Below are 15241 nucleotides of genomic sequence, written 5' to 3' on the forward strand. Positions count from 1 at the left end.
GTAACATCTCATAAACAGAAGGATTAGGCTAATATGAAAAAACAAAATACAATGTCGACACATAGCACACAGCCCTACTTGTTTGAACCTGAATCAGACCCTGAAAACGAAGTGGAAACCAGCAACCCACAGCAACGAATGCAGCAGGATGTCTCTCTTTGGTAAACTCACCAGACATCGTTGGAAATAACTTTATCCGACGTTTTCCACCCGCCTGATGTATTTGTACATGCCCTTGTTAACCAGTAGAAGGTAACCAATCACCGAACCTTATCCCCCGGGACGTCACAAGGATTTCAAAGTAGAAAAAACTCTCTAAAACGACGCGTTTTTCATCGCCATGGAAACCGAACGGAGAGCGTGCTGGAACTCAAACTCAAACTCAAACATGTGTTTAGGTGATAAAAAACAGTGCCGTTCACATGTCTGATGAGGATTCAACACTGTAACACTGTAGAAAGCTCAGAAAACTTTAAGCATTATTCAGAAATAATTGTCCAGACTTCTTGAAGGACCTTCCAAAGCTCTTCTTTGAAAGTTGGTTACATTTTGTTTTGTTCTTGGTCCAGATAAACCAGGCTCTGAGCCCAGTCCAGGCTCTGGGAAGGATTCATCGCTCTATGAGACTTGTAGTCGCTGATTTTCAGTCCAGTTTTCTGTTTCGTTTGGCATGCCTCAGCCATTTCTCCCTGTTATCCTTCATTAGGCTTCTTGATTGCCACCTTTTCATGGAAATTGTTTCGGAAGAGGTTGAAACATCTTTCAGTTGGCTCTTTGCTGGATCTTTCTCTTGCTTTGTATTTCTTTAATTAAGCTGCAAGTATTTTTTTATTTCTTTTACTTTTGTCCTCCAACTAAATAGAAGAATTTTGAGGTGGTTCAAAACTTTTGCTCTGTATATTTTTAAGTGAGAAGGCTGTTATTCGTCTTTACCTGCAGGCTTGATTGAACATTTCACTTTGTAAAACAAAACGTTAAAGCAAACTTTGGAGTGATTTCATTTTACAGGAATCTTTTCAGAGAACACATTCCGATCAACCGGTTTAATGCTCTGTATGAATTCTGTTCTTCCTGCGTTTCTTTCTTTCATTTCTCTCATGTACAACTCCCAGCCACCACCGTGACACTTTACCCAGTCCCACTAACATCCTGAAGCCTCCCTGACATCTTTTCACCTCCCACCACCAACTTTCCAAACTAACACAATAACCTGCTGACCTCAGAGACCATCCATGTCCGTGCACTTTGACTTCTTTCTTTTTGTCTGAGTCAACTGGGCTGAGAAAGAATTCAGAGGTTTTACCGGCCCTGAAGAAACCTGTGTTCCCTACAGCTGTGTTGTACACTCAAGGTTGTGGATAAAGACTCTTCTGTGTCTGCTGGTGAGAAAGGCAGAATACCACTAAACCAAGCACCTTCTGCAAAGAGCCAGTGCTGATTTGAGGGAAAAAGTCTTCCCGAGGCTGTAATCTTGTCTCATTTTATGCTAATTCTGATTATAGATTCTGCCTTTCTGTAGTTTGTGGATGGAGAAAAATCTTTGCTCACAGCCCAGTCAGCTATAGGAAATACACACACACACACACTTTTATCACAGAGAGAGAGCAACCCATGGGGAGACACTGTGGATGAGTCTATGAGTCTGTCTGTGGTTGGCCATATAATTTCCTTTCAGTTTAAGGATTCAACTTGAAGAAGAACTTGGCAGCTAAACAGAAACAGTAAAGGCCTCTGGCTGCATGTGTCTCTGCTGATCTTTATAAATTAATCAACAAAGACCTCAATTCACCACAATGCTGTTATAGTTTAATATTGATAGGTTGGTTACCACAGCAATGTGTATGCTGGGGCATCTTAAAGGAAATTACCATCTGTAAACAGACTAGCACATCCAAGGCGTCTCTATTTAGAGTGTGTTCTCTGCCTCTCTCTGAGGCCCTTGCTTGGTAAAACCTGACTCAATTCCTGTATGGGCATTCAAGCATTCCAGCCAATTGCAGGAATGTAGCTAACACATGCATCAAAAGCCAGCACTCCTGCTTCATATCAGTAGCTAAATGCAGGAGAGTTTCTAAATCCCAAGTCAGTGTTGCCATATTCACCAACACCATGCGACCAAACTCTTTATATCTGTCCCCATAGACTGTCTCCTAATGGCTATCGTTTCATATTATTTTCAAGAAACCCAGTAAACCTGGCGGTGTTAAAACTGAACGAGCAGGGCCTCTTGGACAAATTGAAAAACAAGTGGTGGTACGACAAGGGAGAGTGCGGCAGCGGGGGCGGGGACTCCAAGGTCAGAGCCAGTTCGATAAACCCTGCGGGTAACGGGGTGGTGAGAGGGGTAACCGGCAGGTCCGCGCCACTCTACCACTCCTGCAACACTTATTCTCTGTGGTTTGGGTGAGAGCAATTGAATAGTGCAAAGGAGGGTAACCATTTGGCCAGCGGGAGGATGAATCTTACATCCACAGAGAGGGGGATTTGCAGGCCATGTTCACTGCCTCAACAAAACGAAAATTAGGATTTAAACCTCAGAAATTCTTCAAACCAGAGGCACCAAATGTGGTCAATTTTGTATTCTCTTTAAATAATCTGTTGAGACATCTGTGTTGCACAAGGGAGGGTAAGCAGAATGCCGGTTACCCAAAGTGATATAGTAATACACATCTACTTTCTGAAGGAGCAAGCCAACCAAGCTAGATGGAGTATTAATGCATATCACTTTGACTCTGATGTTTCTAATGATGTTTATGCTTCATATGTATGTGTGCGTGCGTGTGTGTGTATGCGTCATGTTTTTCCTTTACCAATAAGCAAGCAAGCCAGAGCAGTACTGTGTGGATGTATTTGCTATGTGTGTTGTTCTGTTTTTTTTTTAACTAATAACATAAAATAACATGGGATAATATGTTATTTATGTTATTTCCTTATGGTTGGAAGAATCCCGGTAAACCTAGCGGTGTTGAAACTCAATGAGCAAGCCGTCTTAGACAAACTGAAAAACAAATGGTGGTACGATAAGGGGGAGTGTGGCAGCAACGACGCCGCAAGAAAGGTTAGTCTCCAACCCAAACCCGACACCTCACAGCACTCCCCAGCATAACCCTGCTCCTGATCCTAGATCAGCCCCAAATCCAGCCCTCAGCCTGTACCACACACAGCAACACCCCTCCACGTGGCTCTAGTGGTACCACCCCATTGGCCCAAATATAAGACAACAGTTTTAACCTTTCACCTGTTTATGGTTGAAAACATTTAAAGATGGAACATTAAATGTAAAAATGTGTCACAAAAGCAACTAAACGACTTCTTCTTTCAAATAACTTGATTAAAATGCAGTCATCATCAACAGAAAGCAGACATAAGTGATCAAGAAAATTGTTTAAAATCAGGAGAACAGTTTACAGAACAACTTATTATTCGATTAAATCACTTTGGCTTAAGCTTTAATCAACAGAAAATATTTTGGAACACAATAAATCAATCAAAACTTCTTCAAATACACCCCTGCTTAGACTTTTCATCCTCTTATCAGCACACACACCTGTTAGATACAACAGGGGTACAAAAGGAAGTACCTTTTTCTGTTTATGTTCTGATTAAATTATTAGAAAAACATTCAATTTCTAAATATTCTGGTGTCTGATGAAATTTTCTTTTATAAGAAATCTAACAAAATGCAGACCATTGTGTGAAAAAGCGTCCCCAGGCAAACATTTCCCAGCTCTGATGTAGAAAATGTGAAGGTACACTCTGCTGTATTACATGCTGCGACAGGAGCACCATGTTATAAGGAAAGCTCCATGTTAGTCTCTTATCTATCAAACATAATTTTCTATTTTATTGTATTACTTTGCAAATTCTTTGATTTATTTTCACTGTGGAGCCCATCAATCCACTGTGATTGCTGGGTATTTTTTTTGCTTTTTAGCTTACTGTGAGGTGATTTAGACATATTCATGTTTTCCTTTCATAGTTTAAAGTTCCCTAGGAACTAATTGTTTGTTCTCCCTGTTTGGAATATTGCTCAACCTGACCATACGCCATGGAGTTCACTTCAGCTCATCTATACAGTAGCTTTATAAATTCAGGTTTTCCAGCTACATAACACAAAACCTTGCTCTCGTATCATAGCTCACTTTGCAGATTAGAGGCTGAGTTATCACTGAAAACATAAAGTTTTTTGAATTACACAAACACATTTAACCCTCTAATGTGAACTGGGCTGGATTTCCATAAACAGTGTCTTATATTTGGGCCAGTACTCTGGTGGTACTCTGGTGTTTTCTCCTTCTTCCTACCATTGATGAGCTTGTGTTGTCAGAGATTTACTGTTCAATACCAGTACAAATATCTGCGACGTAGTTGATTATTGAACAAATGCACCAACCATCTAAAGGCTCACAGAAACTCACATACAGATAGTGTTAAAATTATCTTGTTTTTTTAAATATGAAATATTGATCATTCTGAAAACTGTTTTTTAAAACATTCTGGGGAAATTGGGAGAAGTGGTTAAGAATTAGTTTAATATGTTTAGTGTTAATCTTTAAATATTGGCCTTAAAAATAACCCTTCCCCAATTCTCTCACTGTAGAGAGTTCATGTAAACTCTGTCAATTTGCGACACCAAGCTCAAGTAACCTGTGATGGACTGGCGAGCTGTCCAGGGTGTACCCTGCCTGTCGCCCAAAGCCAGCTGGGATAGGCTCCAGCTTCCCCGCGACCCTGAATTGGAATAAGCGGTTCGGAAAATGAATGAATGAATGAAGCTCAAGTAACACCAAAAGAATAAATGAAGTAAATGAAAACAAATGACCATTTCTGTACATTTATGTGTTAGACAATGTTGTCATCAGTTAGCATAGCTTACTATAGCATAAAAAGGTTTAAATAGGGCCATAAAACTAGAATCAGTTCCTGCTTATGTAGCCTATTTGCAGTCAGGTGCATTTTTACTCCTTTAGGAATTAAATTATTGGTGCATAATTGAGCTTTTGGCTCCATCCTCACGACATGATCAATATACAATTTTCTCACCTCTTAACAAAAAAATGCCCACCAACCTCCATCAAACAGTTTTGAACAGTTATATATGGTTAGATATATTAGCCCATTTCATTAACATAATTTATAATTTGGCCTGTGTTTGGTTGATATTTTTTAATATAAGCCCTCTCTCTCTTACACACACACACACACACACACACACACACACACACAGACATTTAATCTAAAATGTTTCCTTGGATTTGCTGTCTGAAAAGAAACTCATAGGAAGCTTTTGCATTTCTAGCAGCTCAATAAACTAGAAAGAAAGAATTAGTTTATGTGTGTGGAGCAAAGACCTGCATTTTAGTCCTCCAAAAAGCCAATCCTGGAAATGCAATGAAAATCTTATTTATAAGAAATAATGCTGACAAGACAAATCATATGTTCCCTCTATAATGTGAATACAAATTAAATTTTGTGGCTCGATTCATTCATTTACTGTCTTATTAATAAACGTCTGCATAAGTGCCACAGAGATTTTTAAAAAAAAACTAATAAGAAGCATCGTCAACCTAAAAACTTTAGCTAACTTTATTGAAAGCAATTGCTGCATGAATGCATGTGTTGTGGAAAGGTAATGCGCTTTGCCTGTAACCCTTTCCCTGAAACTGTGAATCATGGTTAAATGATTATGGAATGGATATGTGATACTCATACACATTGTGAATTGAGAAACAATGTGTGATTAAAATATGAAGACAACATCTGTTTCAAGAAACTGGGGCTTGTTTCACAAAGTGAGTTGTTATGTTTCGAACTTATTTGATGTACAAGGTTTTATTAATCTAATGTGACGCTGGTAGCCTGGAAAGCCAGACTCTCACCAGCGTAGAGTCTGGGGACTGACTCGCATCAACGGATTTCTAGGGCGGGACAAACAAGTGCAGAGTAAACCAATCAGAAAAATGGCGTATGCGACGACAGTAAAGCAGCAGCCTACAATGTCAAGAAGTGTTCAGTAGAGCGAACGCAACAGGAGAAAATAAACATGGCATGCAGTACAGAAGACATAAATGACCTGTGTCATTTTTGCTGTTAAAACCTGAGGCTACATGGCGTTATTGGCAACTCGGTGTTGCTTTTTGAACCTAATCATAAGTCAGAAACTACGGCAAAAAAAATTAACTACGTCCGTTCGCCATCTTGAATGTTTTGAAGAATACTTGATGACACAACTCAAGAAGAAAGAGTCTCCTCAGATCAACTAATCAGAGTGGCCGGTTTGTTTAAGACCGATGCGACTCTCCATTAAAGGGAGGGACTCCAGACCGAGTCGTTCTGCATTATATAGAGCACTCCATTCTGGTGTGCCGGCCTATGGCACTTTTCGTCAAAAAATATGAAAACAAACTAGCATACCCACAGCAATACGCTTGATTAAATACCAATTACAGGTAAGGGAAAAACAAATAAATCCATTGATATCTGCCACTAAATTGGGCTTCATATCAGTACAGTTATAATATGTGAAGTAAAATATGCACAGTATTTAGCAAGAATTCAATTTCCATTTCCAAAAACAAGTTCAAAGTCCCTTTGAAAATTTATTCTGCCATTTCTGAATCGATTTGAAGTTTTACTTAACAGAAACATGTGCAAAGGAAATTATTTATATTGTCATCAATGACCAGCTTGATGTAGGAAGTCTTTTTGAATGTCATTGTTTTTACTTTTATTTGTATTGATGAGATGTGAATGAGAGCATGGAGAGAAGCATTTATACTCTCACTCGAGCTGTTTTTTGTCTTCTTCAAATGAGACTTGGTGCACACCGTCTTCGTGAAAACAGTTCCAAGAAGACTTGGAAACAGTGTTTTGAATCACATTTAAAAAAGCTGAGATGTCTCAGCAGCTCTTTCCTGCTGTGCTGGTCAACAACAAATTTACTTGACTAGCTGACCAGTGCCACCCCAGATATAATATCTAAGATATTTGAAAAGATAAGTTTATTTTCTTGCAAAGAATTCTCTCATTTGACAGCCGAAGATACAAACAGAGTTTGCAAGAGATATTCATGTCCATTCCTTCTGAATTCAAGCTTACAGCTACTCAGATGTCTGTGGATGTTATTGTATAATTCTGTTCATTATCATGCTCTGCACTTTCAGTAGACACAGATCAGGACTGCAGGACAATATATGTCTGTGAAGCCACACTGTTGTAATTCAGGCAAAATAGGGTCTTTACCAGCCAGCAGCTTTATTGGCACATATAATTCAATTTCTTTCTTTTTTTTTTTTCTATTAGCAGCTGAAGCGTAGACTCACCTGACCACAGAGCACATGCCCACTCACTTTTTGTCCATCTGTACCATTTCTGCACAGATTTGATGTATGACATCCTCCTTGCATAACTGGATGCACCATAAGACTGTTTTTAATTAAAAAATAATAATGGTTTATTAAGCTATCTCAGAGTCTGTGTGGGGATATTAATCACAATAGTCTGTTTTGTTTTGTTTTTTTTTCCTTTATTCCATGTAGTGCTGGTGCCTTTCAGCATGGATTTAGACTGCATTTTCCCAAAAAATATAATTGTTTTGATCTTCAGAATCACCTTTAAAGGGTCGCTATAATGTTCCATTTACAACTACAATAAGATTTATTATACATATTATACATATTATATATATTCAGTATATAGGGATGAGCTGTCTGTCATTTTTGCCTGTAAATACTAAGCTTTTGGTGGAATTAATCTGCAAGTCCCCTGTTTTTACTCAGTAAAGGCACCCTAACCTGTCAAAAAGAGGGCAGACTGGTTTTTCTACTTTTTTTTTTTTTTTTTTAAATTTATTAAAACAACATGTTACTGCCATAAAACTCTTAACATACTATGATAATATGGTCACAGTCAGTAAACACGCTGAAAATAATTTTCTTTGTCCTTGACCTGTTGTATGCTAACACATTACAGATTGCAGATTAATGTTTTTATTGCAGAATGAAGTTGGTCTGGGATTGAAATTAGTTTCTTTTGTTAACAAATTTTTAGAAAATATACGTCGTACATACATCTGCAACAGAATAATGAAACATTTCCCTACTGTTTCTTATATTCTTATATACTGGGGGGTTTACAAGGATGATTGCTTAATTGTAATTTCAATAAATCACTATAAATTGATTTATGGTATGCAGACAACCTCCTTGTTATTTTAATTAAATTCTGCTCTACATTGTGCTAAAAAATAATACATCATATTAAATACTGTGTTATAAAGTTGCCTCAAACTCTGTTCCTATAGTGATGGAATGAGTCAGACAGTATGGGTGTCAACAGCCTCTGAAAGCCCTTCATTTCCATTAGCATGCAGCAGGAGATCTTATTAATGGCTTTTACAGCTACCTGCTTTATTTACTCTTCTGTGAGAACTGGCTGCGGCTGTACTACACATGATTTATTACAAAGTTTATCAGTACAGATGGTGAAGTGACAAAAACAGGGAGCTTTTCTTTCCTTTGCATTTGGAAGTTGACTTCATGTGTCATAAAGGCTTTTCAGCTTCAAGCCTGGACCAAAGCTCTGCGTTTCATTCTTCATCACAAAGTTTTACTGTAGTTGTATTTGTGAGATAGGAAATGCAAAATAAATTCTAAAGGGATCCAGCTTAGACGTGGAACATACATCCTGCTTTGTGAGACAAGCCTACAGCATGTTTTTCTTTTTCTTTGTTGTTACTGTGGGTTAATGTGTGCAGTTGAGTTTGTCACTTTGCTATATGTATTACATTAGAGTCTGATCAGTTGTGATTATTGTGTGTCACTGTTTGTCTGTAGGTAAATGTGTGTGATGTCATATACCTGTTTTCTCTTGCCACAATCACTCCTTACGACTTGGCTTTGACCCCTCTTTACATCCAGGACAAGACAAGCGCTCTGAGCCTCAGCAACGTGGCGGGAGTGTTCTACATCCTGATCGGAGGCCTGGGCCTGGCCATGCTGGTGGCGCTCGTGGAGTTTTGCTACAAGTCCCGGACTGAGTCGCGCCGAATGAAGGTGTCCACTGCGCGAGCTGCTGCCGCCACAGCCGCTCAGGCCTTTCACTGCTCAGCCTTAGACAGTGGTGCTAGCGCCCCCTACACAGAGCTGCAGAGCTACGGCCTGTACGCCAACAACACTGTTAAGATATAAGGGCAGAGCACAGCCACGGGGTAGGAAACGCTGCGATCAAACCATGATGATGATGATGATGATGATGATGACATCTGCCTCCACCTCTTCCCGCCCATCTAACCGTGATCACAGTAGGGCCTTTCACGGCTTCCACTGCAGTGCCACCGCTCTCCTGTACTTCTCTCTACCTCTGCCGCTCCCTCGCTCCGTCTTTGTCACTGATCCCTTGCAGTGTGTTCATCACTTGATTTTAAAATTGCCCATATGCCTGTTTTTCTCATGCTCTAAGAGTAACATTGTAATGCAATCACATTTAGTTCAGATTTGATTGTGATGATGTACAGTATGGGCTATTCCGTGTCAGCTGTGCAGTGGTGAAAGAGAAAAGTATATAACTGCAGAAAGAGTCCCTCATCTCTGCATTTTAATCTGCATTTTAGTCATAAAACCATCAGATGTGCTTAGTTTCAACAAGGATGCTGAAGAAACACTGATAAAACTGCAGATTTGACTCAAAGTAAATGTTTGTCATTCTTAATGGCATGTAAATGTTTATGCAGCAGTTAAAGCTGCAAATAATTCAGAATCATCCAAAGTAAAATACCCATGAAAAACTGATGATTCTACACATCTACTTTACTTTTTACATCAGATTACCACTTACAAGGATTTCATCATTTGCTAAATTATAGATTTTTTTTTTTTTTTTAAAGGCTTAAAAAGGTGAGTGGATGATGGACATCACTTTTTGTACCCCTGCCAGGGTTTTCCATCTAATATGTTCTCGACCCACCCCTCCTACGATCAAAATATTTCTTTCAAATTAACACATTTTTCAAGCCTTGACAACATTAACTTCAAATTCCATTAAATCAGCTTCATCAGTCTTTATACTATTCATAAATTCATTTTCTCTATTTTTTATATTTATTTTTTATGGGGGTTTTTTATATTCTGGAAATTTAAACACCTGCAGCCTTGAAACTACTCTTAAAGAAAAGTAAACCAGAAAAAAATCACTCATACATTAATTTTCTTAACCACTTAGTCCAATCCAGGGTCACAGAGGAGCTGGAACCTATCCCAGCCAGGGTACACCCTGTACAGGTCGCCAGTCCATCGCAAAGCTAAGAACGAATCAATTTAACAGATTTTAAATCTTTTCAACTCTGTGAAAACAACAAATATTTGCAATTTTAATGACCCATCCTCTGTTGAAAATCACAATTAGATCAATAAATAATCTTTCTGAGGCTCAGATATTTTAGCTCAGTCGTATCAAAAGAAGAAATGGATCAAACAAAGGCAAGTTTATTTGTATAGCACATTTCTTGTTCAAGATAATTCAAAGTAATTTACATAAATGTTGAAAGCATTACAGATGGAGCAAAAAAGTAGTAAAAGGCAGCAACAAACAGTAAAAATTGCACTAAATTCGTAATACAATAATAAAAGTAGTTCAATGATTCAAAGCAAAAAATCAGTTAAAAGTTGTGCAGATTTCATGCATAGGCTCATAACAAAGAAAGTGTTTTAACCTGGATTAAAAAGTGTATTTTGTGCCAGTTTGTTCCATTTATTTGCAGCATAACATTTAATTGCTGCTTCTCCATGTTTAGTCTGGACAAACTCTGCATCGTTTATATTCTCTGAATGTATTCTGGGCCTAAACCATTCTGGGATTTGTAAACCATCATTAGTGTTTTAAAATCTATCCTATGACTGACTGGAAACCAGTGTAAAGATGTTAAAACTGGTGTGATGTGTTCAGATCTCTTATGGCTCCAGCAGCAGCATCAGGATGAGCTGCAGATGTTTAGTGATCTTTGTAGGAACTCCTGTCATGAGACCATTCCAGTAATCCAGTCTACTGGAGATGAATGCATGGACAAGTCTTTCTGGGAGACTAAACTTTTAATTCTGTTAATGTTTCAGAGTTGGTGAAAAGCTTCTTAATGATAGCTGAGATATGGCTGCTGAAAGTTAGATCCAAGTCTATCAAAACTAAAGGTTACAAACCTACTCAGGGACTCTTAAAGGCTGAGTCTCCAGATGTTTAACCAGTGCCAAGCCTCTTCTCTTTACTACCAAACAGAATAATCTCAGCTTCAAAACTTTGAGCTGGAACTCATGACTGAGCTGACATGGAATAATCCATATGTTATATCCTAGTTTACAACAGCCAACACCACTGGCTCCCACCAGAAATATTATGAATGAGAAACTCATTAAGATGTTATTTATTATATTTTAGAACATTTTACGCCATAATCTCAATAACATTTTCTTCTGTATCATGTGGTTACTTAGATTTCCTCCCCATTGCTTGCCAATGTTCTGACTTAAATCCCATTACTAGACTCATTACAGTCATTGCGTGCACACTTTTCATAATTTTCACCTTGCAGCACAGGTATAAAGGCAATTTAAATCACAGTGGTACATCTATCTACTTCTGTCGCTCTAAGCAGATCTCTCCCCTGCTCCTTCTTCTCTTTTTGCTGATTGTCTCGCAAAAGCAGGGCCCATTGTGGTGAACATCGTTTCTATGTATATCATGAGGCGGTCCTGGTGCGGCTCGCATGTCTTCCATCCCTGCTTTAACCTAAAACAGTGTAACTCAAGCAGTTGTATGTTCAGAGGTGTGAAATGAAGGACTAGTTGCTCTGTTCTTCGCTGGAAGATGGTGAGGTTCCTCCTCCAGATCATATCTGTGAGGCATCTTTGTCGTGGATCACTTTACAACAAACAGTCTTTATTCTTCCAACATCAAAGCTCCTCAGGGCACACTCATATGCTCTTCATGTAAAAAGACAAACACAAGGCAGAGCCGAAACAAGGAGGAGATCTTCCACATGAATCTGTTACACTTTAATAAGCCCACGAAGAGGCACCTGATCAGTATGCTGATGAGAATGGCGAAGAGCCTATTAGTTCGGCGGTGCCTTTATGCTGTTTGGCTTGTAGGAAACAAAAACACAGTTCCAATTAGAGGCTGCTGTAACTCTCCAATCCCCATGCAGCACTTAGCGCTTGCTCGAGATCGCACTTGCTTTGCCCAATTTAATCAGCTATAGAAAAGGAGAATGTGGGAAAGGAAGGGGCACACGTGCGCACACCCTGACACACACGCGAGCATCACGCATCATTAGATCAGCCTTCGAGCCTTGTGGCTTTTATTACGCTAGAAGGGAGAATGAAGCTATTAAACCAATGAGTGAAGCCTCGGCGCCCTTCTTACTGCCCACACTTTGCTCTGCACCTCCTTTTTACAAATTGGAATATTTGATGCACAGTGACCAGCACCCCAAATGACCACGCGGATATCTCTCAGGTTCTGATAGGCAGGGAGAAAACCAACACTTTATGACTCTGAACACTTCCTTCTGCTCTCGAATTTCTTAGAGTGCAAGCACCACCTCAGACTGGAACATTATGAGCTTTTTATGTGCATATATTTATGTATTTAAGTCCAGATGATTTGCATATTCCCTAATAGAGCCACTTAATTCTATGTGCTTCGTTCTTTGTTTGACTTTAATGTGATGCATACGTTTAACCCCCCTGTGACCTGGTCTGCAGGCTAACTGTCATGTTTGTTTCTGGCAGCAATCCATCAACGATGCCATGCGCTGCTCCACCCTGTCCAGGATGAGCGGCAACGGGAGCGGAGGAGAGAACGGGCGAATCCTCACCCACGATTTTCCCAAGACCGTTCAGACGCTGCCCTGCATGAGCCACACCGCCAGCATGGGACTGGGTGCCTCCGGCATGTGATCATCGCGTTACTGTGCTGGCGGCGAGGGATCAGCAGGGTGGGGCAGAAGACGAGCACAAGACTCCATTAACCTCAGTAATCATGGCTGCCTGGTTTGGCCGATCTTTTTTTCCTGGCTGTCAATTCGCCCGACTTGAACGTTGACTTGAACTTGTTGCCAAAACGCACTCTGGAACCGCTCCTCACAAACTCCAGCAGAGACGCGCAACATTTTTAAATAAGAGGATGTTTGAAAAAGAGATCCAATAAAATAAAAAAAAGGGAAATGTGCTGCAATAAAGAAGACGTTGATGTGGGGCAGGGAGGGAGGGAGGGGGGTGTTTTTGAAACTTTTTTACAGTGTTCATTTAAGTGGCAAAAAAAAAAAGAAAAAAAAAAAAGAACTTTACTCTTCAGTGTGACGCCTGCGCTGTGCCATTTCAATGGAGCTGTTGACGTTAGTCTGCGTGTGCAATATCCTGACCTCCACTGCTGACCTTGTACTACCTAGTTGCTTTCTGATGGCCGGCGGGAACTTGTTTCTTTTTTTTCCTCTTTGTTTTGTTTGATTTTTTTTTTTTTTTTTTTTTTTTTTTGCGTAGATGTCAGAGAAGAGGAAAAACACTTTGATATTGTTCCTTTGAACATTCTTAATCTCTTTTACTGTCACATTTAACGCTCCATTTTAGAAAGACAAAGTGCTCTGTGTAGCATAGCCGGAGTTTTTATGATGGTTTACACTAATGTTATAGCGCACAGCTTTGTCACAAGTGGTTTGATTTATCTTCGACTGAAGGTTTCCGCAACAAACATGCATTGCTGCTACGCCTCATTCCACACATCATGCCTTGTCTTGGTGCCATATGACCATTTCCACAAACACACACAGATACATTGTACACTTGTTACTGCTGGGCCATCAGTTGGCCAGTAGACACAGAGTTTTATAGATGGAAAAAGTTGGTGGGCAGGTTCAGAAATGTTCACCTTGACCTAAAAGGAAAAGAGAATGAAGAAAGAGACATTGTTCTGTCTATCTATGTATAGTACTGAGTGACCTTACACTGTATACGCCTGTTGTGACATTCATGACATACCCACTCACATCCTCTGGAGTGTATTTGCAGCCCATGTAAAAGCAAAAGATTAATGAATTTAAATTCACTATGGAAGAAATCCTCCTTGTATTATTGTCACTTCCCTCCTCTCCCGTGATGTATTTTCAGCCTGTATTCAGTTTTAATGAAATTGGCAGCACATGCAATTTATTGAGAGTGGCATATCCCCTGCAGATTGTGCGTGGCCTATATAAAGAAAGTTGGCCTAGTCTCACTGTTGCTAGCTGGCGGCGGAAGGAGGCGAAACAGATACACTTGATGTGACAGAGAGATTTACAGTGACTCTCGTCTGTGTTTATTGGAGGTCAAGGTTAAGGTGATCACTGTGCTGCTCAGTGGTGGAGTCCTCCATTTCAGATCATATAAGGGCAGAGAAATCAGAACGGCAGGTCCGGGAGAGACGAGAGCAAAAGGGCGGCAAAGCCTAAAGGCGACTTCCATCCCAAAAGATGCCGGAACTTTTGACTCCAAATGACTAAAAGTGATGCATTTTGTATTTGTAGGACTGTCATGGCCAGTTTGCAGGCTTAGCCTCGTTGCTGTGTGATCAACAGAATGAAGCTAAATGTAATAAATCCAAGATTCTATCGATGTCCTAAATATTTCCAGTAACAGCTGCACTCGTGTTTAGCTCATTATGTGGTAAATATTCTGTATTTTTTCCTCCCGTTTGCTCTCTTTTCTATGGATAGCTGTAGGTGGGGAGAAAACTGTGGTTACAGATTTCTGAACAGGAGTATTTCAGTCTCAGTGTGATGACAGTCATTCATCTATTTACCATGAGTTCACAATGTTATTTCTGATCTTACTCTTTAATCATTGCACAGTAATGATTTCTTCCTGCTTTGATGGGCTCTCTTGCTTTGGTATTTGGTATCTTTTCAATGACAAAAATAAGCGAAAGTCAAAGCTTTGTGGTTGACCATAACTACTCAAGCTCCATGCGTGGTCCTCTGTGGCATTTACAACACACAGGAGCTCCCATTTTCCCACTCATTAATACAACTCTTAAAAATCAAGCTGCTTTCAAGTCATAAAACTCTTTAATTCCGTGTGATTTAAATGCAGCATCACTGTAGTGACAAGAAGTGCTCAATGTACCACAGTATGCTTATGCATGTGTAGGAAAAACGACAAGTAGTAAAGCAGCAGAGTGCTCTGAAGTGGTTCAAGGCCATGCATTTAGATCTCAATAG

At 39.6% G+C, this 15241-nt stretch overlaps 1 protein-coding gene across 1 annotated transcript in view; it reads left to right on the forward strand.

Moving 5' to 3' along the window:
* gria1a (glutamate receptor, ionotropic, AMPA 1a) overlaps positions 1-12947 on the forward strand; it is a gene marked incomplete at both ends in the record, with an annotated part of 79696 nt that extends 66749 nt beyond the window's left edge. The window contains 3 exons of the mRNA XM_079250362.1: positions 2182-2296; positions 8919-9053; positions 12780-12947. Of these exons, the coding sequence (XP_079106488.1) occupies positions 2182-2296; positions 8919-9053; positions 12780-12947 (418 nt within the window). The remainder of the gene's footprint in view (positions 1-2181; positions 2297-8918; positions 9054-12779) is intronic.
* Positions 12948-15241: the final 2294 nt, after the last annotated feature.

The sequence above is a fragment of the Telmatherina bonti genome, assembly GCF_933228915.1.
Source record: "Telmatherina bonti genome assembly, chromosome: 12".
Classification (NCBI taxonomy): Eukaryota; Metazoa; Chordata; class Actinopteri; order Atheriniformes; family Telmatherinidae; genus Telmatherina; species Telmatherina bonti.